The sequence below is a fragment of the Rattus rattus genome, chromosome 10 (assembly GCF_011064425.1).
Source record: "Rattus rattus isolate New Zealand chromosome 10, Rrattus_CSIRO_v1, whole genome shotgun sequence".
In the NCBI taxonomy this organism is placed as follows: Eukaryota; Metazoa; Chordata; class Mammalia; order Rodentia; family Muridae; genus Rattus; species Rattus rattus.
Genome location: NC_046163.1, coordinates 58,737,691 through 58,762,608, shown reverse-complemented (window position 1 = coordinate 58,762,608; position 24,918 = coordinate 58,737,691). Strand labels below are relative to the sequence as shown.

The window sequence follows — 24,918 nt, the reverse complement described above, 5'->3', positions numbered from 1 at the left end:
TGCAGGTTGCTTTCTAGAGAGGGGTGGGTGTCTCAGTCATACACTAACCACTGAAATGGCCCTGACTTCTTCTCCTCCTGCCAGCTGCATCCCTGAGGCAGGCAACTGGAATTTAAAATGCCTGCTGCTGAGTGACGTGAGACACACCTGCGTGCTGCCCCTCCCCGTTTCTCCCTAAAATGGGAAATCTTTCATGCGAAGAATCCTTTGCACCTGACGTAGAAGCGGAATTTGTTTTCCTTGGCTCGCTACCTCTTTGAAGTGTTGGCTACTTAGCCGTGTAATTAACCACAAGCCTGCAGGAGTAGAGGCTGGAAGGATTTCATCTGAACCCGAAGGGAGGTGGGCAGGAGGAGAACACCTGGAGGACGAGGAAAAGCCAAGCCCTAAGGGAGAGCAGCAGGGCTTCCTGGCTCCACAGGAGTGAGCGATGCTGACTGGACAAGCTTGGTTCTCTGCACTCTGTGGGCCCAGAAGGATTCTTCAACACGGCCATGGCATCCAGACGGCTCCCTTAATTCCCCTCTAGCTTAAGGCCTTGACCTCATTGCAGGCCTTGGCATCTCTCCACGGATTTAGCATCATTTCCTCCATGCAGGAGGAGCGTCCCGTCATGCCATTACTGAGGAGCCTCCAGGGACACGTGTTTGTCACTGGGAGAAACTCCACACGCCCCATTCACTTCCGCCATTCCTTACCCAGGCCTGAGATCTGGCTGTGGCTGCGTTGCAAGCTGCACACGGATCCTCTGCTCTGCTCACTTGGAGCTGTTCCACATACAGTGTCCTTCTGTGTGTCTCCGTGGCTGTGTGTCTGCTCTCTCTATCCTTCAACCCTCCGGATAATTCACACTCAGCTTCTAACCTCATTTTGGCGGCACGTCCTTTGCAAAGCCTTTCCTAAATGGCCTTTGTGTCCCTGTCTTGGGTCAGGCCCTCTTTTTTGTCCTGTGGGGCCCCTTGTTTTCTCTGCATGGTGTTCTTTACCCTGTACCATATATCCCTGATATCTTAAACCTGGGCTCTGGTATTTACTAGAGCAAGATATCATTTGTAAATTAAATGCAATCCCTGACTAGCCTCCCTGTCCTAGGGCCATCTTGCAGTGCACCTCGATGTCCACAAGAGGGCAGGCTTCCCAATGGGGCCTCGCTGTTTCTCGGCTGTCTTGAATTCACTCCGGCATGTGTTTTCTCAGAAAGCATGACTAAAATTGGGCAATTTTTTTTTCTTTTTGTTGAAATAGAGCAGGGCTGTTGCTGTCAAAAAAAGCTGTCACAGAACCTGTTTGTCCGTAATGTGCCGAAACTATTTTTAAAATGATATGTGCTACCGCACCGAAAAACGCAGAAGTCATGTGGGACTTTCTTCCCTGACCCCACTTTAAATCCCTCTTTGCTCATTCACAAGTTTGGAAAGTACAGGGAGGAAGGACTAGGTCAGATAATGACTCTGGTTGCAAACGGCTACCTTTGTAGCCTGAACTCTGTGACCTCTAAATGTCCATTATAGCCTTGGGCCCCGGGACCAAGTGTGCAGGGTAAGGAGACAGCAAGGTAGGACCCCAGTGCCTGGTGGGTTTGTCTTTGTGAATTTTCTATTGGGGTCTATTGGGTTGTGGCTGTCACCCAAGGTGTCTCCTGGCTTTATAAAAGCTCCCTTTGACCATCCCCCATCTTCTGCAAGGTGTGTAAACGCCTGGTCCCTACGCTCTGTCTGCTTTCCAGTCTCACTTCTCTGTTGAATGTGTCATCTCGGGCCTGTTCATGGTGTGCTAAATGCCAGGAGCTGGGCCACAGCTGTCACAGTGAAAGTGAAATTGAAAAAAAAAAATGACACCCAGGGTTGTTCTTGGCATTCTCGGGAACTGGATGCGTTTTCTGCATTTTTGTGGTAGGACGTGTGATCCAGGCTGTGAATGGCAGGCAGGCTTGGTTCTGAATCATCAGTCTGCGGAGAAAGGGGACTGGGTGTCACGGATGCTAACACTTACCCACCTGGAGGGTCATCCCAAGCCTAGAACAAACAGCCCCTCACTCCAGCGGCCTCGGGTCTCCAGGCCTGCAGGAGAACAGAGACTGTCTGATACCCTGACCCCGGGCTTTGGTAGCTGTGCCCCTACATATCCCAGGCGCCAGCATTCTTGGGCTGTCCTAGGAGTCTTGTGACACAGCCAGGTACCAGAACACGCTCTGGACTCTCTAGGGAGACAGAAACATGCAGAATCACAGGCAGGTCTCGAGCTTGGTCCCAACCCAGAGTCTGTTGTTTCTTATGTAGAACACAGGAGGGCAAGGTCCATCTCATGGGGTTTTTATGAGTATTAAACTATTTGATTTTCAATCACCTGACACTCAGCAACGTACAACCAACCATTGCTCACTGCTACTTTTGAGCAGGATTCGGCAGCCCTTTTTATCTGTAAGGGGCTGAATGATAAACATTTTAGTTCTGTAGCCCATATAGATGGTGGTGTACTGGTCTCATCTGTGGTTCATGGGGGCAAAAAGAGGCCCTAGAGGCTACATAAAGTAGTGACACGGTTGTTTCTAATAAAACTTTATTTATACAGTCTACTTTCTAAGAGGGTGCTTGCTCTGGCGAATGCATAGCTGAAAGGTGGGAGAGAGGGCAGAGAAGCTATCCAGAGTCAGCTACACAGTATGGGGAAAGGAGAGAGATGGTCCCCTGTAGGGTTCAGACGGGTTGGTAGAGGCAGGAGCCTCTCAAGGCAGTCTCGGGAACCACCTTGGGTCATAGGGGAGCGGATACCCTGTGTTCCTCATGTGTATACAACATTGCTGTGTAGTGAGCACTCTACCTCAGACGACGTTCAGAACTCTCTCAATTAACTAAGAGTTTCTACAGGGAGATGGCTCAGCGGTTAAGAGCACCAATTGCTCCTCCAGAGGTCCCGAGTTCAAATCCCAGCAACCACATGGTGGCTCACAACCATCCGTAATGGGGATCAGATGTCCTCTTCTGGTGTGTCTGAGGACAGTGACAGTGTGCTCACATACAAGAAATAAATAAATAAACCTTAAAAAAAGAAGAGTTTCCACAGTCAGCTATTCTAAAGACTCACTGTTAGGCTGAGCCCCTCATGCATCAGTGAAGCCAGGACAAGCAAGTAGACTGCAGATGTGGAGGGCATGTAGTAAGGCACACACCGAAATGTGCCCAAGTCACCAGGCTTCTCCTGCATCATCACTGATTCAGAGTGGCCCTGGCTCCTTCTTGTCACTCAAGCCCCACCGAACTACGTCCCGTGCCGCCTTTGAAGCACCCTCATTTCAGCTAGTTTCTCCCTCCAGACCCGCAGGATAGATGGCAGTCCCTACACCCCAATTCCCTGCCGGTGGGAGGGGTGCGGTGGGGGAAGACTAGCCAGAGGGTTCGGCATAGGGTGTGTTGCTCCCTGGGGATTTAATGACAGGTGGGGACACTGCCTTCCCTCCTCACCTCCCAGAATGAATGGCTAAGCAGGCACAGTCTGGGCTATCAGACACGGCTGGGCCACCACAGAGACTCCTCTCCAGGGGTCGATGCAGCAGGGTTGAACTGGAAAAAGATCCCTGCCCTGTCTGTCTGAGGTGTTTGTTCTGTCCCCATGGAGGAAGAGCACCCACTCCCTGGAGATGTCCCACGAAAGGAAGTTGGTCACAATTGCTGCCCCATATGCCAGCAGGACTGCCTTTCTTGTGAGTCCAGGCTTAGGCGCTTGGTGCCAAAAATGGTCTTGTGATGCAACAGGCAATAGGCCACCCACTTCTCTGGATGCTCCCAGAAAGAAGACCACAGATGAAGGGGATGAGGGCCCCATGATGGGGTGACCATGGTCTCCTGAGGGTATCAACCTGGAGGACAGGTGGAAGATGAGGCACTTGGGCCCATGTGACAAGGAGCAACGTCATGTCTAAGCACAGGGATCTGGTTTGGTCAGATGGCTCTGGACAAGGAATGTGGACGGTTCAGAGCCACTCAGTCCACGTAAGTTGCTATCGAGGGTTCTTTAGGGAGCATCTCCTTCTCTGGGGCCATGATCACAGGTCACCTGAGGCTGGCTAGGAGGGTGCTATGAGATGGCTTTGCTCGGAACAACCTGCAGCTTTCCACACAACCGTGGCTAAAATCACTCTTCTGGGCTCTGGGCCGGGCAGTGTTCTAAAACGTAGGCACCGGTGCCCTTCGGTGGCTGAGTTTACGGCAGAGTCAGAGAGATGTGACCCTTGTTATGGAGACTGGGCCATGCTCTTAAGGGATTCCCTGAAGCACAGCAAAGTCTCTCAACCGAGCCATTCCTGGGTCTAGAGCCCAGCTCTCTGCCCCAACACTCCAGTAAGGTGACAAGGTCTGGCTCCAAATATTTTCATGATACCCAGGCCAAGTTGTTTGACTTTCTAAGCCTCAGTTTCCTGATCTGATCAGTGGAGATGATAAAGTCTTGTTATTATAGGCTGTGGGTGATTGGATGTACGTAGCACAGGGGGTCACCACAGGCAGGGGGACTTTGTCACTGGGTGACAACTTGGAGCCGCTGTGTAGAGTATGTTGAAAAAACTCCTTATAAAGAATGTTTCGTGTTGTTTGCAGACTAGAACACTACCCCAACTGATATCCACTGCTAGATGTCATCGTAGTTCTCTGTGGTAGTTGGAGGGTGGGGGTGGGGCAGAAGGAGCACATCAAGCTTGTAATGGTCTCCAAAGCCTTTATTGGGAAGGTAGATAGCATCTACAGTTGACTGAGGGGCGCAGGGCAGGGGATGTAACAGTCCAGAGGGGAGAGGAGTTCAGAGGAGAGCCTGTCAGGGTGCAAGGAGGATCCTCTCCTCCCAAAAGGCACTGGTGGGCGAGCACCCTCGATCAAGACGTGGGGCCTATACACAGAGGGTTGTCAGCATACAGGCGACCTTGAAGCTAAATACAGCCAGCCAAAGGTGAACAGCATCTCTCTTGAGGCCATACCTGCTCGGGGCTCCTCCAGCTGCGAAGGAAAGGCCCCAGAGGGCAGGTAGAGCTTAGGAAGAACAGCCCAGCCTTCTATCTTAGTGTTTTGTGCAATTAAAACAAACAAAAAAACCCAAAATAAATATAACTTAAACACTTCTTAAAGGGCACTAACGTCTAGCCTGGGGAAAGCAGTTGAAGCAACCTTCAGCGTGTGCAAAGCAGAGCTGACCACCAAGGCACCTGGTGGCCCAAGAGCAGGAGGGCCCCGTGGACCCTGCACATAGGCACATGTAGCTTGTCCCATGTCCCAGCACCTGTTTGGCCAGGACCTTGGGAGTCTCCACCAGGACTCCCAGAACTCAGTTTATCAGACTCTGGAAGGCTCTGGGAAATCCCATCTGAGCTCTGCCCATCCCAGTAGAGCAGGAAGGAGGGGCCTCTGGCAGGATGGATGTGAGAATGGTTTGGGAGATAGAGAGTGGGTACGAGCATGGTAAATACAAACCCCGACTGAACAAGACACCCTTGGCAACAGAATAAGCCTGGAAAGATGCCTCTGCACACCACTTTCCCCCCTACAACACACACAGCCCAAAGCACTGCCCAGCACTGTGCTAAGGCTCTCGATAACTGGCCCCCAGTCACAGTATCTTAGTGCTTTATCGTGACAGGTGCTACCTTCCTAAAGGGCTTGGCGAGTTTTGTTCTTCACACACGTTAAACTGGCTAGCATTCTTGTTCACAGCGGGGGTTTGTTTTAGCAAACATTTCTCTGAGGGAGGGAACTTTTGGCCAGGTCATAGCTGGAGACTCTTGGAATTAACGATGCCTCTTCCCAGCAAATGGCTGATGTACAGGCCATGAGGTCACCTCGAGCCCTCTAGCAACCACAGCTGGAGAGCCCCAGAGCTGGCTGCCTGGTTGCTGCTGCCCTCCCCCACGCCAGGCTGCCTGTCTTCCCAATCATGTGCTGTCACAAGGTCTGGGCTCGATGATGGGGGGCGGGGGGCGTGACCTTTAGCAAGTCAGCCCACACAGGAGTTCACCGCCCATCTGAATGGAAGCCAGGAAGTTTAAATGAGTTTCTTTTTAAAAATCTGTACTTATACATTCTTGTGGGTCCCACCTCCCGCCCCCACCAACTGTCACTCACCCACCCAGCATGAAGGGGAAACACATGTACCACATGGGCCAACAGTTCTAGAAGCCCCAGGGAGCTGGGGTAGGCAGCCAAGACGGCCACCCCTGCTCAAAGCTATGTTGCCAGGTGTGTACACGTTGGTCTACCCCATCTCCCTTGGTCCCTAGCCTGCTTTCATGGTACCCAGAGGAGCCTCTGTACATGTGTGTGATCCACAGTCTCTCAGTAAAAGAGGCCCAGAGGGGCAGAGGGTAGCTCCAAATGGAAACAGACCTAGGAGTGCCATCTTTTAAAAGTCATACAAACTGTACACTCTTTCCAATCAGAGAGGCTACTTGCTTCACAGATGAAGTGGCAACCAACAATGGCCTCCCCTGTCAACATAGCCCTTCAGGAAGCTCAGGACTCCGGGAAGGAGAAAGCTTAGGGCAACCCTGGGCACCCCTCTGAATCCTGGCAACTATGGAGTCACACGGAGAAACACTGGTCTAATTCCTTCAAGCCCGCAGAGTGAGTGATATCAAGGGAAATTTAGGAATCATTCCAAGAAGCCAGAATCCTGCTTCCCTAAGGTCTCTCCTGGGCGTGGTCGGCTCTCGGAGCTGCTGCAGATCCCTGGAGGTTGGTGTGAGCCTCGAGTACTGTACCCAGTAAGCAGATCAGGGACAGTAAGCAGCAGCTCAAGGAGGTGACATCATCCCCTGAAGCTCAGCTTTGCAGAATGTCCCCTCTGAATTCACGGGCAGCGCTCCCAGAGGGAAGGGTGAAGTTCTTTTAGAAACAGTGGAGCTGCTGCTCTCTATGCTCTTCCTAGGCTGGCCTGAGTTCCAAGGGTTTAAACAACAGAGAAGTAGAGCCCTGATTTGGTGTCTCGAGAGAAGCCACACGGTGTATTTGGGAGCTGGGGCTTCTAACTGGAGGAGACTTTTCTCATAAGCCACACGCAGATCCCCCAGAGATTGGATTCCCAGCTTCCGGAAAGCAGGACCCTAGCTTCCGGAAAGCAGGACCCTAGCTTCAGGGTCCATGGTAGGAGGCACGAATGGGACTGTGTTTAATTATGGCACCAGCCACCAGGGGGCAGAAGGCCACTGGTAGCCAATGTGGGCCAGAACTTTCCCGAGAGTGGGGGGTGAGGGGTGCGGGGCGGGAGTGTCTCTGGGAGGGAGGCTCAATCTCTTAAGACCCTAGGCAGCCAGGGATCCCACAGCCTTCTAGACCCGTGCAGGCTCTAGGCTCTAAGTGTAACGGGATGCGGGGGCCTAGCTCTGTGCAATTCTCTTCTAGAAGGTAGTTCTATTTAGAGAGAATTAGAAACGCCACCTCCAGGCCCCTGTGTAGGAAGGCGGGAAATAAAGATCTAGGAAAAAAAAATCTCTCTTCTCTTCTCCAAAGTATCCTGTAGTGCAGATGGGAGGCTCTGTTCTAGGTAGGCGCTCAGACAGGAAAAGGAAGAATCAGGGGAAGAGAGATGCTGCGACAGGCAGAGGTGGCGGGCAAGGTGGCATGGCTATGCAAGGTGCTGGTGGCCTCAGGTGAGTGGGCTGCCCTGGGACATTTCTGTCAGGATGTCGATGAGGTTGTTCAGCCCTGAGAGGTAGCCATCCTCCCGGTTCCCCTCCTGCCAGGGGACATCGTGTTGTAGGGTCTGGCCTTCCGGAAGGGGCGTGGTTTTCCCAAAGTCAATCATCCACACCTTGGCTTGCTCCTTCTTGTCGTGGATGAAGAGGAGAGAGCTGCCAATGACCTGGAAGGAAGCAGGCCTGTGAGAAAGGCAGCGGGGAAGGGACAGGGAGGGGGCAGGATTGGGGGGCTAGTCCTGACAGGACCAGGAAGGAGGTGGGTAGAGCCTGGAGGAGTAGAGATTGCAGGGCAGCAGGGCTAGGGGGAGGCACGGCTGGGTGCCCAGGTATTTATGAGGCTAAGGAAGGCTTGAGGCTGTAATGATCCCGAGGGAAGCTTAGATCAGCAATTTCACTTCCTATTGAAACTAGGGGTGATGGGGAGGGGTGTGAGTCAAGCAGGCAATGTGTCTGTGGGGCGAAGGCTCAGTATCCTACCTCATGGCACTTGAAGAAGGGAGAGACTTCCAGGGTTTCTCGAATGGCCTTCAACCGGTCCCGGTAGGCGATCTGAAGGCAAAGATGGTCAGAGTTTCACACAATCTGTGTGTGTGTGGAGGGGCAGGGCAGGGCGGGGTGGGGCGGGGCGTCAGATCTTTTTAGTTCATTAGACTCACGGAACTACAACTAGCAGTGACCATGTACCAATCGCTTACTCAGACCCCTTCACCTACCCCAGCTGAGCTCAGTTACACCTTTCCCAGAAGACTATGTGGCCCTTCATGCTCCCCCAGTGCTGGCCTGTGCCAGCATGCCAGGCAGCAGAGGCACACCCCACGAAATGGTTGCCATGGTAACTACCTGAGCACAGAGTGCTATGCCCCTGCCTAAAGACAGGGTAGGGGGAAAACTCCCGAATCTCTACAAGAGTCCCCTCCACAGAGCCTTACAGGTCTCCAGTGTTAGCAATGTGATACCTGATCCTCTCCGTGAATCTCATCACCCAGGACTACAGTGCCATGGGGAAGCTCATATCACACAGGGCCCTTCAATGACTATTTGAATAGCAGAGACACAGCCAGGCAGGGCTGGTCAGCACCATCCTGGAGACCCTAGCAACAGCTGGGAATGCAGTCGGAGGATCTGAAATGATCCGGACAGGTGCCCTGGAACTAGAGGACTGGTGCTGCGGACCTACTGTGTGCATTCCAGCGTTATAAGTCTGGGTCTAGAGGCATCAGGAAGGGCAGGGACCTGTGTCAGGCTGACTTAGGTGTGAATCCTGGCCCAGCGTTTTTCTGTCTATGCATCCTTGATCTCTCACGTCTCTGATTCGTCAAACGGAGACAGGATGCCTGCTTGCCTGTCCTCACCAGAGGGCTTCTGAGGGACTGTGATGCAAACTCAGTACAACACCAGGTCAGCAGCAGGTGCTGACTCCTACCCTCATTGTCCCCTGATGTAGAAGGGCAGTGTGCTGGGCAGAGGGACTAAGGAGAATGAGTCAGTGTCTCCGAGCTTCTCCGGGGGCAGCCACATCACATTCTTACAGAAGTAGGGAGCTAGGGTTTCAGAAGCATTCCTGCCTGGCCTTAGCTAGGTCAGAGAAGGGACGGTCCCCTCACCCCAAACCCTGACTCACCAGGATGTTCTGGTTTCCTTTAGTGAATTCTCTGAAGGCCTCGGTGACCTGCTCCCTTGTTTTGGTCTTCTTGAAGTCACGGTTCACAGAGCCATCTTCCTTCTGAGGAAGGAGTCACACACAGGGAGTCAGCAGAGGGCCCATGGGACAGACTACTCATGATCATGACCCTCTTGCTGCTTTGTGGAGGTGGTCAGGTGCCCAGGGATGGTGAAGCAGGTCACGTGAGTGTCGGTCCCAGATCCCAGCTGAGGAGTGTACACAGTGGCACGAGATCCCTGGCCACACAGCATTTCAGGAAGTCTTGGCAGTGTGAGGGGTGTCCGAGACAACAATGGAGAAGCACCTTGTTCTCAGTAAGGGCAGCAAGGGCCAAAAGGAATGGGCAGTTTCACTTCCTGCTCAGAAGCTTTGCCCTTGGACCCATGACTTACAGTGTGTCACATTAATGTGGTAGCAGTCATCTGGATGATCAGGCTAACAGTCACCCTGTCATAGGCTTGTGGTCAAGTGACGATCATTTAGTATTGGCCAAAGCACGAGAGCAATAATGCTGACAATTTTAATGATCTGGTAAACAGAACCTGTGAAGTGTCTCCTTGAAGGAACAGACAAAAAATAAGTGTGTGTGTGTGTGTGTGTGTGTGTGTGTGTGTGTGTGTGGTGTGTGGTGTGTGTATGTGCATGTAGTATGTGGTGTGTGTGCAGTGTGTGTGTATGTGTATGGTATATGTGTATATGGTATGTGTGGTGTGTATATGTGTGTGTATGGTACATGTAGTATGTGTGTGTGGTGTCACTGTATGTGGTATATGTGTGTGTAGTGTATGTATGTGTGTGTGGTGTGAATATGTGTGTGGTGTGCATATTGTACATATGTATGTGTGTAGTGTGTGTGGTACATATAGTGTGTATGTGGTATGTGTGGGTGGTATATGTATGTGTATGTGGTGTGAGTGTATATGTGGTATATGTATGTGTGTGTGGTATGAATGTGTATGATATGTGTATGTGTATTTGGTTGTGTGTGTAGTGTGTATATGCATGTTTATGGTATGTATGGTACATGTAGTATGTGTGTGGTATGACTGTGTGTGCTGTATGTGCATGCAGTGTGTGTATGTGTGGTGTGTGTGTGTGTACATGCACATGTGCATCTGTGTATATATGTGCTCATGTTCCTATTGGTACTCTGCATTCCAGACATTTGGTCTGGGTCGTGTAGTGCACTGCAGATGAGGGGACTGCTATGAAGATTTCCCCCGAGGTTTAAGCCCACATCCCTGTATCTCTACTCCACAAACCACTGTCTCCATGCTGAGGCCTGCGCTCCCTCTGTCCAGGCTGGCCTGGGCAAGCACACAGAGCTCTGTTCTTTTGAGACAAAGCGGGAGAGAGAGTGGGTCCAGCAGGAACCCTAACATTGCACCAGTCCCCCTCCACTTGGAGAAGGTGACAGCCGTAACATCAGAAGGGCTGCCTTCAGGAAAACTGCAGGTCTGAGGGAATGGCACCTCAGGGGAACCTTTCTCATAGGGCCTTTCTGGTCGCTAAGGCAAAGGAGGGCAAGCGACGGTGCATCCAGTCGGCCTCTCTAGGCCGGTGGACACTGTTGGCTGTATGGTGCAGAGACCAGAGACTGGGAGCATGTCGTGCCGGGTGAGAGGTACCGGGGCATGCGATTCAGACAGACAACGGGTGGAGAGGATGTGTGTGTGTATAATTACATCCGGACTCAGAGCTGAATATTGCCCAGAGGGAAGGCTGGTTTCAGAAGACAAGGGAGGACAAATGGTTTTCTCAGTCCCCAGCTCTAGAAGCCAGTGAGACACTGGTGATGACATCTATACACTTTATGAAGGATGACTACCAGACCCTTTTAAGCTACCCAACTCCAACTCCATGCTGGAGAGGGACCAGGCAGACCAAGCAGGACAGAGAAAGGGAGGAACAGGGCCCCTGAGGGGACTGGTACCTTCCCTGAAGGGATGGCCACCAGAGACAATGAGGACCAAGTATCCCCTTTCCCTGCTCCTAGCTGGGTCTTGCAAATCTAGTAATTAGGGACCCAGCCTGGAGCATAGGGACAAGGACAGTCTTCTGAGGTCCTTCTCAGGGTATCCAAGAGGAAAGGAGGAAGGATGAGGTTTCCAAGGTGATCCTGGGTAGCTACAGGCTTTCCTTCACCTGCACCTCACCAGCAGTGAGTCAACATTTTCCCTGTGGCTGGTATATAAGCCGATTCCCATGTGGGGCCTCTGTACAGCTGAACAAATAAACCACTCCAGCCCCATGGCCTTCTACAGCTATGTTGTACCTCAGGCTGCAGAATGGGCCAACACCCCTGAGGCCATACTTAGGCCTGTACAGGCGAGGCTTATAGACTCCAGTATCCCAAGGCCTTCATCACTAAGAACCACCGGGCCTCCGTAGGCCACGCCTTACAAGTCTTACCTTGATGCCCTCAATCCTGAAGCCTAGGGTAGCTGTGGAACTGATGGTTTCCCGCCACTGCATGTAACGTGGCTTGGTCACAGCTCGCTGGGCTTTCTCCTCTTCAGTGGGGGCCTCAGGGTCCACCTCCACCATCTTCTGGTACATGTCCTTCCGCAAGCTAGGCTTCTTCCGGGCCTTGGTGAGTTCTTCCTCCAGGTATGTCCTGCATGGGAGGTGAAGGATGTAAGTCCTGGGACTGGGCTACAACTCCCTGGAGTTACGACTGATGGATGAAGGCCCTGAGCTGGCTGCATCTTGTCCCAGCACAACGGTCAATAGAGCAACATCTAAGATGAGGTGAGTTCACTGGGAAAGCCATGCACCATTTGGGCCTGGAGCACCTTGATGCTGGATGACTGTGAAGACCCAATAAACTCAGAACCCCCCACGGGAAGCTCTTTTTTAGGGTCAGCAAGAGAAGAAAGATGGCGGGCGGTGGTCAGGTTGCAGAAGAGAGACGGAGGGCGGGATTCCCCCTTGGAAGCATATTCTGTCCTTCCAGCCTGTCTCCCTGTCCTCATGCATCTCTGGCTTTTGCTGAAAGGTTCGTGGAAGGAACAAGAGCAGGATAAAGTGGGATCTGTGATGTCCTATGCTGGGCAGGGCTGCTCAGGGCTCTGTAGCCCGGTTGTGTTTCGGAGATAAAACTGGTGCACCTATCCGTCTCCATACCACATCCCCGAGCCCCTCTGATCCCAGGAAGATTACAGCATGCCCCACTGCTTCCCCTGTGCACAGTAGAGTCTGCAGGCTGACCAGACGAGGGCACTAAGCCCCTAGGAGACATAACAGGCAGAGACAGGTCAGGTTCAGAGCAACTGGGGGTGGAGTCACTGACCCAGAACCCTGGAGACCAATTCTGGTCCTAACACTACCCCTAACCCCGCAAACTCCCACCACCATCTCCAATTGGAAACATGACTCACCCAGCCTTGCGCCCCTGCTAGAGCCTTTCCACCCATGTGCATGCTGGCCAGGGCCCTCGTGAGGCAGCAGTCAGCAGAATGCTGCAGGATGGGGAAGTGGGCCCCCTGTGGCCTGCGTGGGTGTGAGCTGCCCTCAGAGGCACCCTCCCTTCTCTCCTGTCCACTCTTCTCCCCTCCCCCCGCAAGGCACTGTCCCCGTACATCGCTCCACACCATCCCCCTGGGTCTCAGAACAGACCGAACACAAATCTACATCTTACAAAGGAGATTTCAGAAACCTGCGCCCATTGGTATTATACAGAGAGGAAACGACCTGGGGTTGGGTGTATAAACACGCCCTGGTTGTTTAGGAAGGCTGTAAGGGGAGGGTGCATTAGCCTCTGCTTGGGTGCTTGCATGCATATACTTTCCATGCACTCATGCACACTCATGCACACAGCACGCCACTGTGCATGCGGATACCAACTTGTCAGTGGACCCGTGTACTGTGGGGGAGGAATTCGTGCCTAGCACTCATGAGGGTGCAAAGCAGGCCTGCAGAGCAGGCAGCGGCGAACTTCTACAAAGAGTTCTCAGTAGCTCCTTAAACAGGAAGCAGACACCAATGTCACAGCCCCGTTCACATGGACCTTTCTTCAAGAGGGGTCCCCACAACTCCAGCTAGGCAGAGTCACTTGCTCCTCAGGCACAGAATGGGGCTTGGAAGAGATGTTCCCAGTGGATACTAGCTGGGTAACTGGTCTATTAGAGGAACCACCAGAACCTGTCACAGCAGAGGGAAGTCTGAGCTCCCCTTATAGGGGAGGGAGACCTGCTCCTCAACTTCTGGAGCACAGAGAATTAACTTGGGGTAGCAGAGAGGTGCTCCCATGGCTGGACTCTGGAGGAAAGGCTGACTCAAGATAAAGAAAGGGAGGTGGTGAGTCCATGGGAGGCCACCGGGTGTCAGGTCAGGGTCAGAGCAGCTCCTCCAGGGTCCAGGGCCTGGAAACCAGCTCTAGGTCTGGATGACAGGAGATACATCCACAGTGAATGGGAAGTTATAAACCCAAGGGTGCAGTGTGAGTGCCACTCACCCGGAAGCAGTTTCCAGGGTCTAGAAACACCTTGATTTAAGATGCCTCCACGTCTCTGTGACTTCCCTCAGGACCCTTACATACCATGGCTAAGGCTAGCTCTGCTGATGGTCCTCCTCACCATTTTTGTAAGCCTCTGTCTCATGCTCTGAGACTCAGTGTTTAACAAGGACCCGTGTCCTAGCCTCTTTCCACAGCAAGGCCATGCTCTAAGGACAGCCATGAACTGCTTGTCTTGGTGCAGGCACAGAAGGCTATGTTTCTGTGCTACTGTGCTTGGGAGAGAGCCACAAGTTATAGCCCAAAGAGGACTCCAGGGAGCACTGTGGAAAATGAATCCCTAGGGAGAATGGATCACTAGGCATCTCCAGGGAGGGCAGGCCATGGTTGACGTCCTGGTGTGCGGTCCATAGGCCTGGGCACATGCTGCTACCTGAGAAGGTGTCCCTGGAGATTCCTGATCAAACGGTAGCACAGGCCACCCTTGCAGTGTGGCTGGCTGTGAGACACACAGGGACAATATGGCTGAAGCACTTAGCACAGTGCTCAGAGTTCAGGAGTCCCTCAGGGACTGTGTGTGGGGAGCAAGGGCTGGGGTGAGTGCCACTTTTCGGGAGATCTCCTCTTCCCTAACTCTACCATGATGGGGTTACCTAAGCCCTTTTGGGTAGGAGAGCTGAGGTACAAAAAGAAGAAAGCTATTAAGCTAGAAGAGAGGGGAAGCCTGAGGGGAATGGGTACCCTGTCCCTGCAGCTTCCCAGGGAGCCCACAGCCACACAAGGCAGGAGGCAAGGCAGTGCTGACTGTGTAGGTACCTGAGAGAATGGCTAACGGGGCTATGCTTATGCCCACTTCCTTCTCCTGCAGGCACACTGAGTCCCGATCTTCCAGTGTTAGAAGGAAGGGCGGGGCCTCTGCTTGAGTGGGCATATTCTAGTGCATTGTGGAAAGAATTTTCTAGAGATAAAAATAAGATAGCGAGAGAGCCAAGGCTCTGTGGAAGTTAAAGGGACATTCTGCTTTCTCCCTCATCCACTGCAGCTCCCTGGGAGCCAAGACATCCCGGGCTTTGGAACTAGGAGGAGGTGGTTAGTGATGGGGACGAGCCAATAGCAGGGCCTCTATTCCATGGCCCCATCCATCCGTGCCCTTGGGATGAGGGCAAGGGGACTGGTTTTGGCCAGCTGCCAGGGGCTGATTTGAAGACAGAAGTCCTAGGAGGAATGAGAAGGGAAGAAGGAAACTGTGATTGGTGTAGTCCAATCACATGAGCTCTCCCACCTCCTTCTCCACGTCTTCATATAGAAAACACTATATGTGAGGGACAGGGAGATAGCTCAGTTGGTAAAGTGCTTGACACACACACATGAGGACCACATCGAAGTAAAACATGGTGGCATGTGCTTGTCATCTGAGCACAAGGCAGATAGAGACCTGGGGCTGGATGGCTACCCAGCCCGCCTAATCAGAGAAGCTGAAGCCCCGAGAGATGTCTTTTTTTGTTTTTAAGATTTATTTATTTCTATTTTATGTGCATTGGTGTTTGCCTGCATGTATGTCTGTTGAGGGTGTCACATCCTCTGAAACTGGAGTTACAGATGGTTGTGAGCTGCCATGTGGGTGCTGGGAATTGAACCTGGGTCCTCTGGAAGAGCAGCCAGTGCTCTTAACCACTGAGCCATCATTTCTCTAGCCATGAATGATGTCTTAAAAAAAACACAAGTTGGACGGTTCCTGAGGACCAAGGCCTGAGGCCCACCTCTAGCCTCCACATGCACGCACATACATAAAAACACACACTCATCTGCACCCACCCACGTGCTGAAGAAGTAGCTCAGTCGGACTATTCAAATCAGATTTAGGCATCAGCTCTGAGCTCAGTCCACTGTCTAGTGTGAATGCAGCCAAAATCAGGCTCTCTGGGCTGGACTTGTCATGCTGGAAACCTCGAAGGCTGACGGATTGAAGGTAGGGATGGTGTCCACTTCTGCCTGAGGCTCTCTGGCCCTCCAGACTGTGGAGCTTAGCATAAGCCCTGGAGCTCCTGGCAAGGTCTGGAATCACCTCAGGCTCACTTGCCACAGGGGCCTCTGTCACTCCCAGTCTCCATCTTAGCTGCACCCTAGAGCCAGCCCCCCCCCCCTTTTTTTTAAATCAGCATGTGCTACAAGCCGGCTCTGTGGTCCCTCTCTATTCCTGTCTCCATTGTAACAGGAGGCCACTGTCTTGCTTCCTCCCAGCTGGCTACTCACCTCCCACCTGACCTGTCTGCTTCGCCTTCTGCCTGCTCCCCAACAGCCCCAGCATCCAGCCAGCTTCCAAGTGTCCTCGGCACAGCCAGGCAGGATGGGGCGGGGCAAACCTGCACGAAGCCTGGCTCACCTGATGCCCATCTTGCAGTCCATCACGCAGGGTGAATCGAAGTCAGCCAGCAGGTCGTCCATCTGGTTGTAGCGTTCCCCGTCCTTCACCACGTCGCCGTGATAGGCTGGCACGAAGGGCCTCAGCACATCCGCCATTAACCGGTCCAGGCATCGCTGTTCAGACTCACAGTGCTTCTTAAGGATACGACCATTCGCAGCTGCCTTGAAGCTCCCTGCAGAGTAGGTAGGAGAAGGACCTCTAGCCTCAGCGGAAGCCAGGGGTGTCTGGGACCCTCTCCATCTTGTAACAGTCCCTGCATCAGATACCACGCCCTCCTTCCAACCCCCACCCCAGACAAGAGATAAGGCAGCAATGGCTAAGCTGGGGGTTGAAGGTGTGGCCAATTGTAGACAAGCCCCTTAAGGCTCTGAGTCCTGGCCGCCCATTCACTGACTGCTCTTTAATTCCTCTGACTCAAAACTCCTCACCCCTGAAATTACCAACAGGACTGTGTTCTACCCACTCCTCAGTATTACAATGAGCGCCCCGCCCCCACCTCAACTCTACTTCTTAACAAAGCAGGTGTCCCCGAGTCTTAGGAGAAAAAACTCAGTGACTGAACAGGGGACAGAGTGGGCCAAAAAGAGTGTATCCAGTGCACAGGCCATCTGGGTTGTGTTCTTTCAGAGCCATTCCGACAGGGAGTATTAACAAAGGGTGTCTGGCTGTGCCTTTGTCTAAGTCTGTGTTGCCCGGTGAAAAATCTGCAGGTCGGTGAAGTCATAAGGGCCAGGTCCCAGGTGACTATGGAGGTGTCCTCAGAGGACAGTGCACGATAAAGGGCTTCGTATGGGGGCTAGCTCACTGTGCCAGCACCTTGGTGGCTATGGTGTGACTTGATCGCATCTCCTTCCAGTTTAAGTTCCTTCCTGGTAGAGACTTGGTCTCCACTGATGTTATAGCCACTAGAAAGGCTTACGCAGTGGCTGCATACTGAAGTGGTTTAGCTTGGTCTCTTAGTCCAGGATTAGAAAGGGCAAACAAGTTATAAAGGAATGATCTAAAAGTTTTATGAAGGGAGACAGGAAGTGAGGTTGGGCAACAAAGGGCGGGAGAATGAGGGATGGTGTGGTTGTATTCTTGGGGACAGTGTGTCAAGAACATTGGAAAGATCATCTGTCCCCAGGCACTCACAAGGCAGTGTAAGGATCACACCGTCTGCCGGGCCTGCTCTAGGGCTGCCCTCTCCTGGAGCACCCGCCCACATTCACCTGGGACCTCTCCAGGAGAGCCCAGTCTACTACCTGCATGTCCCGCCAGCTGGATCCAGGGGTACTTCTTCTTGAAGGACATGACAAAGGGGGACCACTGCACCATGTTCTTTATCTTCCTCCATGACTTGCTCTAGAAAGCAGCAAACAGAACACTCTGAGTGACAGACAAACCAGTTCAAACAAGCTGATTTATTGCCCACAGCCATTGGACCTAAGGGGCCACACACACAGCTCAGGTGCCCATAGGTGGGTCTGGAACACCTCGTTGGCTATGGAGCAGGCACAGTCATGGATAGCTTTGCCACAGTTTACAAACAGGTTTTACAAGGAGCTTAGGGGACTTCTTGGGGGTGTTTAGAGGTAGGTGAGGGAAGCTCCCAATCGGGGGCTTCTTAACCCAGACTCTTCCCTAGCAGGGAACAGTTAAGCTCATATTGCTTCTTTTCATATACCCTCCCAGTGCCTTGGATTCTTATCTGTCTATCGAGGGGCAGTAGCTGGTCCATCAGGTTCTTGGAGCTCAAGGATATTAGGACTCCGGAAAATGACATTTTGTACATCACAGGTGGCATACACCTGTGACTGCTGAGTACCAGGTGGGGGGAGCACACATCTGTGACTGCTGAGTACCAGGTGGGGAGCACACATCTGTGACTGCTGAGTACCAGGTGGGGGGAGCATACACCTGTGAATGCTGAGTACCAGGTCGAGGGGAGCACACATCTGTGAATGCTGAGTATCAGGTGGGGAGCACACACCTGTGACTACAGTATCAATTTGGGGGTCACACCTTTATCTCATCTCCTTAGGAGGGTCACACAAGCTCAAAAATTTGAGTCTAGCAGTAGACTAGATGATACAGCGAGAGAAACCCCTAAATACACACACACACACACACACACACACACACACACACACACACACACACACACACCTCCAAATTATCTTCTAGGAAAGAAAGGGTCTGGAGGCTTCCCAGAAGAGGCAGTTGAGGACAGACTCTGGAGAAGACAAATTTGACACAACCTGAGGCAGCTGGCGCCATGGAGGCTGGAGCCAGTAGAGGTAAATGTGTGCAGGAAGTGACCACGTACGGGGAGTGGGCATGAGCAGGTGAGTGTGAGCAGAAAAGTGAGCCCCAAGTTCTGGGGGTTCAAGAGTCTTTCCACATCTGGGCTGAGGAGTCCAGCAGACTTCCATTGGCTCTGCCTTTCCCACACAGCCTCCACTGGGAAGCAGCAATGAACAAGGGTCCCATGGCCAAGGGCCGCTATTGTATCGAGACCAGATGCAGGCTTGTGGAATGTTCCTGTGGATGGAGTGTTGTGCATTTGTCTCAGAGACCCTGACATTCTGCTGGCAGTGGATACAGGGTTTCCCTTGTATTTTAAGCAACAGCAATGTTAGGCAGCACCAGAAAAATGTTCTCTCCATGACCGGGGACTGGGTAAGCGGGTACTGCAGGGGCCAGCACCCTCCTTGCTTGTAGGAGTAGAGACAGATGACAGGGCAGGAGGAGACAGACTCAGGCCCTCATGAATGTCCTAGGAAGCACAGCATTCCCTCAGCAATCTGGTCCACGCCCAGCGGAAGTGACTTCAGACACCTCTTCGCTCCTCTGTCTCCTAATCACCACAGCACCCACACAGTTTCCATGGCCCCTGTCTTGAGTGTGGTCAGCTCTGCAGCGACATGTTACTGCCTCACTCACTGGCCTGAGTCAGCCTCCTGGATGATCTGATGGGATGCTGAGTATGACGGTGCCGGGCACACACACACACACACACACACACACACACACCGTCTACTGGTGGATGGCAAAACTCATGTCAGCAGATATGCAAACAGGCACCAGCTGCAGCCAGCACAGGGCTTGCTGAATGAGTGCTTGTGACAGGCTGGGGTCCTGCGGTGGTAGGGACATTTTTATCTCTTTCACAGATGAAGCACACCAGCTTTAGCACGTCTTTGCCCCTAGTCCAGCAGTCCTCAACCTGTGGGCGGCGATGCCTTTGGGGTTAAACGACCCTTTCACAGGCGTTGTCCAAGACGACCAGAAAATACAGATATTTATATTATGGGATTCATAACCATAGCAACAAAGTGATTTTATGGTTGGCATCACTACAACATGGGGAGCTGTATCAAAGGGCGGCAGCGCTGGCGAGGCTGAGGACCGCTCTTCTAGTTCACTCTCTCCCCTGCTGGCAAGAGCCGGGTTACACTGAGGACCTGCGATCTAACTCCTGCGCCTGTCCACAGTGACCACACTTTCCATGGCTGCTCTTGTCTTGGCGTTTGACGGTTACCATTGGGGATGGGAGACAAACACACAGGAGACATCTACCCGTGCAGCCAGGGCTCTGGCTGCTCCCTTAGCAGGGAATCCCTGAGCCATTGAAACATGCCTCTAGTTGCCACCAAACCTTGGCGATGTCCTGTCCTGGAGCTGGTATCCTTCCAGCAGGGTCACCAAGGGAATGCAAAGCTTTCATTCTGCTGGGTGGGATCAGAGCTGGTACGTGCTTATGTGTCTAGAGTGATTTGTACTCACACGTGTGCGTGCATGCGTGCATGTGTGTGTAGTGTACACAGAAGCTCCCTGTGGACAGTAAGGAGAGAATTACTAACAAAGCTGCTGTGACCACAAGAAAGGGGGAGGCTGCAGGGACTGCTGGGGACCAGGGCTTCAGACTCTTAACTTCACAGCAGGTGCTTAAGCCAACTAAGGATCACGGAGGAAGCTTCCGGGCAGTTCCTTAAGTGACAGCTGAACCAATCCCTGGGCTGTCATCCCCATCACACCAGCCTTGGCTGAGCCTCGCTGAGCATCCATGGGAAGTGAGATCATTTCTCACGCAGCCAGACCTCGGGGTTGTGCAAGGATGGGAGAGTCCTCCTGACTTGTCCGGTTAAATCTGGATCAAAAGGATCAGAGAACAGCCAGGATGGGGACAGGGGTTTTTAAAACCCTAGGATGCACGAGAGCTGTTGAAAGCCACGGAGATTTGAACTTGCTGAAGCCACTGAAGTTACCTTGGGCAGCCTCAGAGCTCGCACCTGACTTGAATGGGCTAAAATAGTCAGAGAGTGTAGAGAGGGATTTGAGGTGGGAAGAGGGAAAACAAGAGAAATAAAACAACACAGAAGGCCCAGGAACACCAACCCTCTTCACACTTGAGGTGCCTGGGGGTTGGGGGGGGCAGAGAGGCAGATGCAGAGACAGAGACACAGAGACAGACAGACAGACAGCAAGTGCTACCAGCAGGGCAGTTGCACGCCATGCTGAACCATGGGCCACCGGATCTTCCAGCAGGAGAGGGGCAGCTTGGAGCTCACGGCTGCCATAGCCTGACCCACCTTTTCCTTTTTCCTTTTTCCCATGAATCGCTGCCTCAGAAGCAACTCGAGCTTCTATTTCCAGAACACAAAGCCTCCTTGGGACTTTGCCACTCCCTACCCTGAAACCCCTGTCTTTCAGTAGAAATGACCCACTGTTGGGAGGGCACATCTCAGCCCTGGCTCTGCCCACGAGAGACCTTGGTAGGGTCTGACCCTGTGTTTGTGTAGGCTTTGAGGGAGGTGGACAGTTTCCCGGGCATGCTACTCTCCGGTGGCCTTTCCCTTCAGCCGTCTACAGATATTCTATAGGGATATAATGCCTTAATCAAAAAAGGAGTCATGACCCATGTCTTTCACAAAGCGGTCAGAAGAGGAATGACTGGAACAGGGGTGAGAGGAGCAGGGTGTGGGGATGCGAAGCCTCTCCCCTACTTCTTTCAAAGTGCAGCAGCTATCAGCAAGGGCCTGGCATAAAATGGAAATAAAGGGCCCCTTGTTTCAAATGTGGCAGGCATATCAGGCGGGGAGGGTGGCCAAGTGTGACCTTTCCAAGGCCAGGCAGGTATGGGCTCTGCTGCAAGGCTCACCAAAGCTGTCAAACGCCTTCTGGCCTCAGGCTTGACACAACCATGCCCAGGTTGTTGCTGGGAAGCAGGTCGCCGGGAGAGAGCCACTGCAGTCCCTGGTGGATCCTCGACTGCCTTCTTGCCCTCCTTCCAGCACCTGCTTGCTGTATCCTCTGCTAGGTTCGGGCGGGACTCACCACCTCACGCGTGAACAACTGAAATGATATACTGTCTCCCATGGTTGGATGTCTAAACACTGCCCAGAGCCTACAGAACTGGCCTCTGTCTACAGCAACAGACCGATGGAGCTGAGAGCCGTCAAGCTGTGGGGTGAGAAGGTGCCACTGTCCTTGAACTGGGTCCCGTGTGGCCCCGTGGAGTCCCCGGTGATCCGGACCTCCCTCCCACCATGAGCTCTGCTCCGCACGTGGCCAAGTTCAGGCGAGCCGTAAATATTCACTTTGTCTTGACTTCTGGATCTTTTTGTTTGTTTTATTTTTTTCCTCCAATACACAGAGTGCTGGCAATAATCCACCAGGCATTTCCAAAGGGCCCGAGGGCAAGTGGGTTGGCCATGAGGTGAGCCAGTGTGTGATTGGTTATTTATGAAGCACCACCCCCAGGGCCACAGTGCTAGGTCCTGACCACACCGTCAGAACCTCATGAGCCCCGTGTCTCCATCTGATTCTGTCTAGACCAGTGGTTCCCAACTGTCCCAATGTGACCTTTTAATACAGTTCCTCATGTTGTGGCGATCCCCAACCTTAGAATTATTTTTTTTGTTGTTGTTGCTACTTCATAACTGTAACTTTGCTGTTATGAATTATAATGTAAATGTCTGATATGCAGGACGGTCTTAAGTGACTCCTGTGAAAAGGCCATTCAACTCCCTCCTCCCCTGCCCCAAAGGGGTTGAGACCCACAGGTTGAGAGCCATTGGTCCAAACACTCTAAGAAGCTGGATTCCAAAATGGCTGACATCACCTGGTTTTGGGGAGAAGGGTGCTTTATGGGTCGACACAATCAACTCCATAAGGAAGCTAGACTCTTTGGAAAAGTCCCTTCCTGCCTGACCCATTCTTTCAGCTCACGATTTTCCTTCCAGCCATTCTATTTTTATTTTAATAATTTGATAACTCTGCTTTTATTTTCAGATAATTTTTAAGGAAAAAAAACCTCTCACCTGCTCCCCCGTTTTTAGGGCAAGAGCGATGAGGAGGAAGTAACTAAAATATCACTGTACCTTGACGCTCTAAAATCCTCAGACTAACACAGGACTATGAATGCACGAGGATCCGTGTGCCCGCGAAGGGAAATCGCAGGGAAATCAGGTGTTCGGTGTCTGTCGCATTGCTAGGTACAGTGCTGACATCAATGGGAGCCTCATGGCGGTGACAAACTTGTTTCCATTTTGCCCCAAGTCACACAGCTTCCCGTTCTCTGCCATTTAATTCTGAAGATTTTGTTTCAGCCAACAGGATGCTCTGGCCTCCCTCATCTCTCCCTTAGCCATAAAACAGCCTTCCATAGACAGCGGGCACTTTGTCACTTTGTCACAAGACTGACCTTTCAGTTGGGGGAGGCCTGAAGGGACCTGCCCTCCCCTCCCTCTGAATCCCAGGCTCTTCCCAGAAGGTCCTGGCTGACATACACTCGGGGAAGGCACATTTGACAAAACAGTAGGCAGGAAAGGGCTCACTCTGTGTTAGACCTTCTGCTCTGCTCTTGCAAAAGTCGGACAAAGTCACTGCATTCTCCATGTTTGGGAAAAATGCCTTCTTCTCGGCTTCTCTTTCTTTTGGTCTTTCCGTAAAAGCGGCTAGGGTTTCCCTAGTGATCGGTGCCTGCCCTCTCTGGGGAAAAGCCTGGTGCTTCTCCCAGGCCTCATGGCCAACTTTGTTCATTGTGCTCCTCTGGCAGAGGCCCCAGGAGGGCGGTGTGGTGCAGGCCCAGGCAGGTAGGGTACTCAATGCCCCTTCCTGGAGGCTGCTTAGAAACGGTGCCTGCCACAAAGGTCAGTGAGCTGGGCTCCGACAGGACGGAAGTCTTGAGGAAGACAGTCCCATCGTTGGTAAGGCTACACCTAAAAGAAGGCTGTACTGGAGACTGACCACCTCTCCCTTTAAAAAGCAAGACTTCCAAACCAGGGGAAGAAGCCTCTTTTTTGCTCTGCCTTCTTGCCAGCATTGTGCCCACAAGGGGGCAGCCTGGAGCCGTGGTTCTGTCTCTTCAGACTGCCTGAGCAGAGTGGGAGTTGTGAAGAGAGCCCAGACCCAGGTGAGCCCAGGAAAGCTGAGCGTGCCTTATGTGAAATACCTGAGACCAGAAGTGCTTCCAACTTTTTCCAGGTCTTAGAGTACGTGCTCACACACCATGCTGTATCGTTTAAAGACGGGACCCAAGTCTACACATGAAAACTTTTGTTTCGCACTATCCACATAGCCCGAAGGTGATCTTACACAGCATTTCTAGGGCACCTGTGTTTTGACTGTCTGTGACATGCCAGGAGAATCTAGGTGGACAGTGTCCCCTGTGCGGCGTCCAGGTCGTTTCAGAATTTGGGCCGTTTTGGGTGAGGGCTACTCATTCTGTATCTCCTTCAGAATCTGTTGTGGGCCTGGGACGGGAGAACAAGGGTGGTTGGCCTTGGTCAGCATCAACCTCTAACTGCTCAGGCATGGAAGGCATCGCCCTGCTGAGGGGGTAGCTGCCTCTCAACTGGTTTCCTAAGCAGCACATTCTGGGCAGAGAGGACGCCTTTTTGTGTAGCTTCCCAGAGGGCCCCTCCTGCTAAGTTGCCTGTTGCAACTCAAGGCTCAGTTTCTACACCAAAGGCAGTGTTTCCCAGGATGCTTCACTGGCCACTCTTCCTCCTTTCTTGTCATCCAGAACCCTGGGGAAAGGCCCCGGACACAGCCGGGAGGACTCCTGCCTCCGAGGAGTGCCACCTTGGCTTCCTAATCACCCACAGAAAGAGGAGGTTCCGGCATAGTCTCAGGGCCACTGTGGGTGCCCCACACTTGCTTCAGATGCCTGAGACTCTGCAGGGCTTGCCACCCTCCTGTCCCCAAACTGTCCATCTCCAGGTTGTGCAGCCGTCATCCAAAATGCTTGTGACTGGAAAGGTTTGGGGTTCGGGCTATTTTCTTCTCTTTCTCTCTTGCTCTGGGACTTTGGGATGTCTTCACTGACAGCCTCGTGTGCAGCCAGGACGCTAGGGACTGCGGCAAAGAAAGATCTCCCACTAGAGACCTTGCTTGAGGTAATCCCCCACCCCACAACCGACTTTCCTGAGTTGCTACCAGAGGGGCCTGAAATCCCTGCAAACGAGTCTTTGCTGTTGTTGCCCAAGAACTGAGGTTGAGGTGTCCCTCGTGTTCCTGGGTCTCCCCATCAGGCGACCCAGCAACGCTGTCTCTTATGTGAAGGTCACCGCTTGGCTTCTTCTCTCCTCCTTCTTCCAGAACTAAAATGACAGCAGTGAGGAAGAGGAGAAGGAGGAGGAGGAGGAGAAGGAGGAGGAGGAGGAGGAGGAAGAGGAGGAGGAGGAGGAGGAGGAGGAGGAAGCAGATGGGGA

At 52.6% G+C, this 24,918-nt stretch overlaps 1 protein-coding gene across 1 annotated transcript in view; it reads right to left on the bottom strand.

Annotated features, from left to right (window-relative positions):
- Positions 1 to 4,693: 4,693 nt before the first annotated feature.
- Itpkb (inositol-trisphosphate 3-kinase B) overlaps positions 4,694 to 24,918 on the bottom strand; it is a 95,940-nt gene continuing 75,715 nt past the window's right edge. Inside the window, exons 3-8 of the mRNA XM_032914787.1 lie at positions 17,464 to 17,563; positions 16,178 to 16,391; positions 11,751 to 11,955; positions 9,297 to 9,398; positions 8,153 to 8,224; positions 4,694 to 7,839 (exon numbers count right to left, since the gene is read on the bottom strand). Of these exons, the coding sequence (XP_032770678.1) occupies positions 7,624 to 7,839; positions 8,153 to 8,224; positions 9,297 to 9,398; positions 11,751 to 11,955; positions 16,178 to 16,391; positions 17,464 to 17,563 (909 nt within the window). The 3' untranslated portion in view covers positions 4,694 to 7,623. The remainder of the gene's footprint in view (positions 7,840 to 8,152; positions 8,225 to 9,296; positions 9,399 to 11,750; positions 11,956 to 16,177; positions 16,392 to 17,463; positions 17,564 to 24,918) is intronic.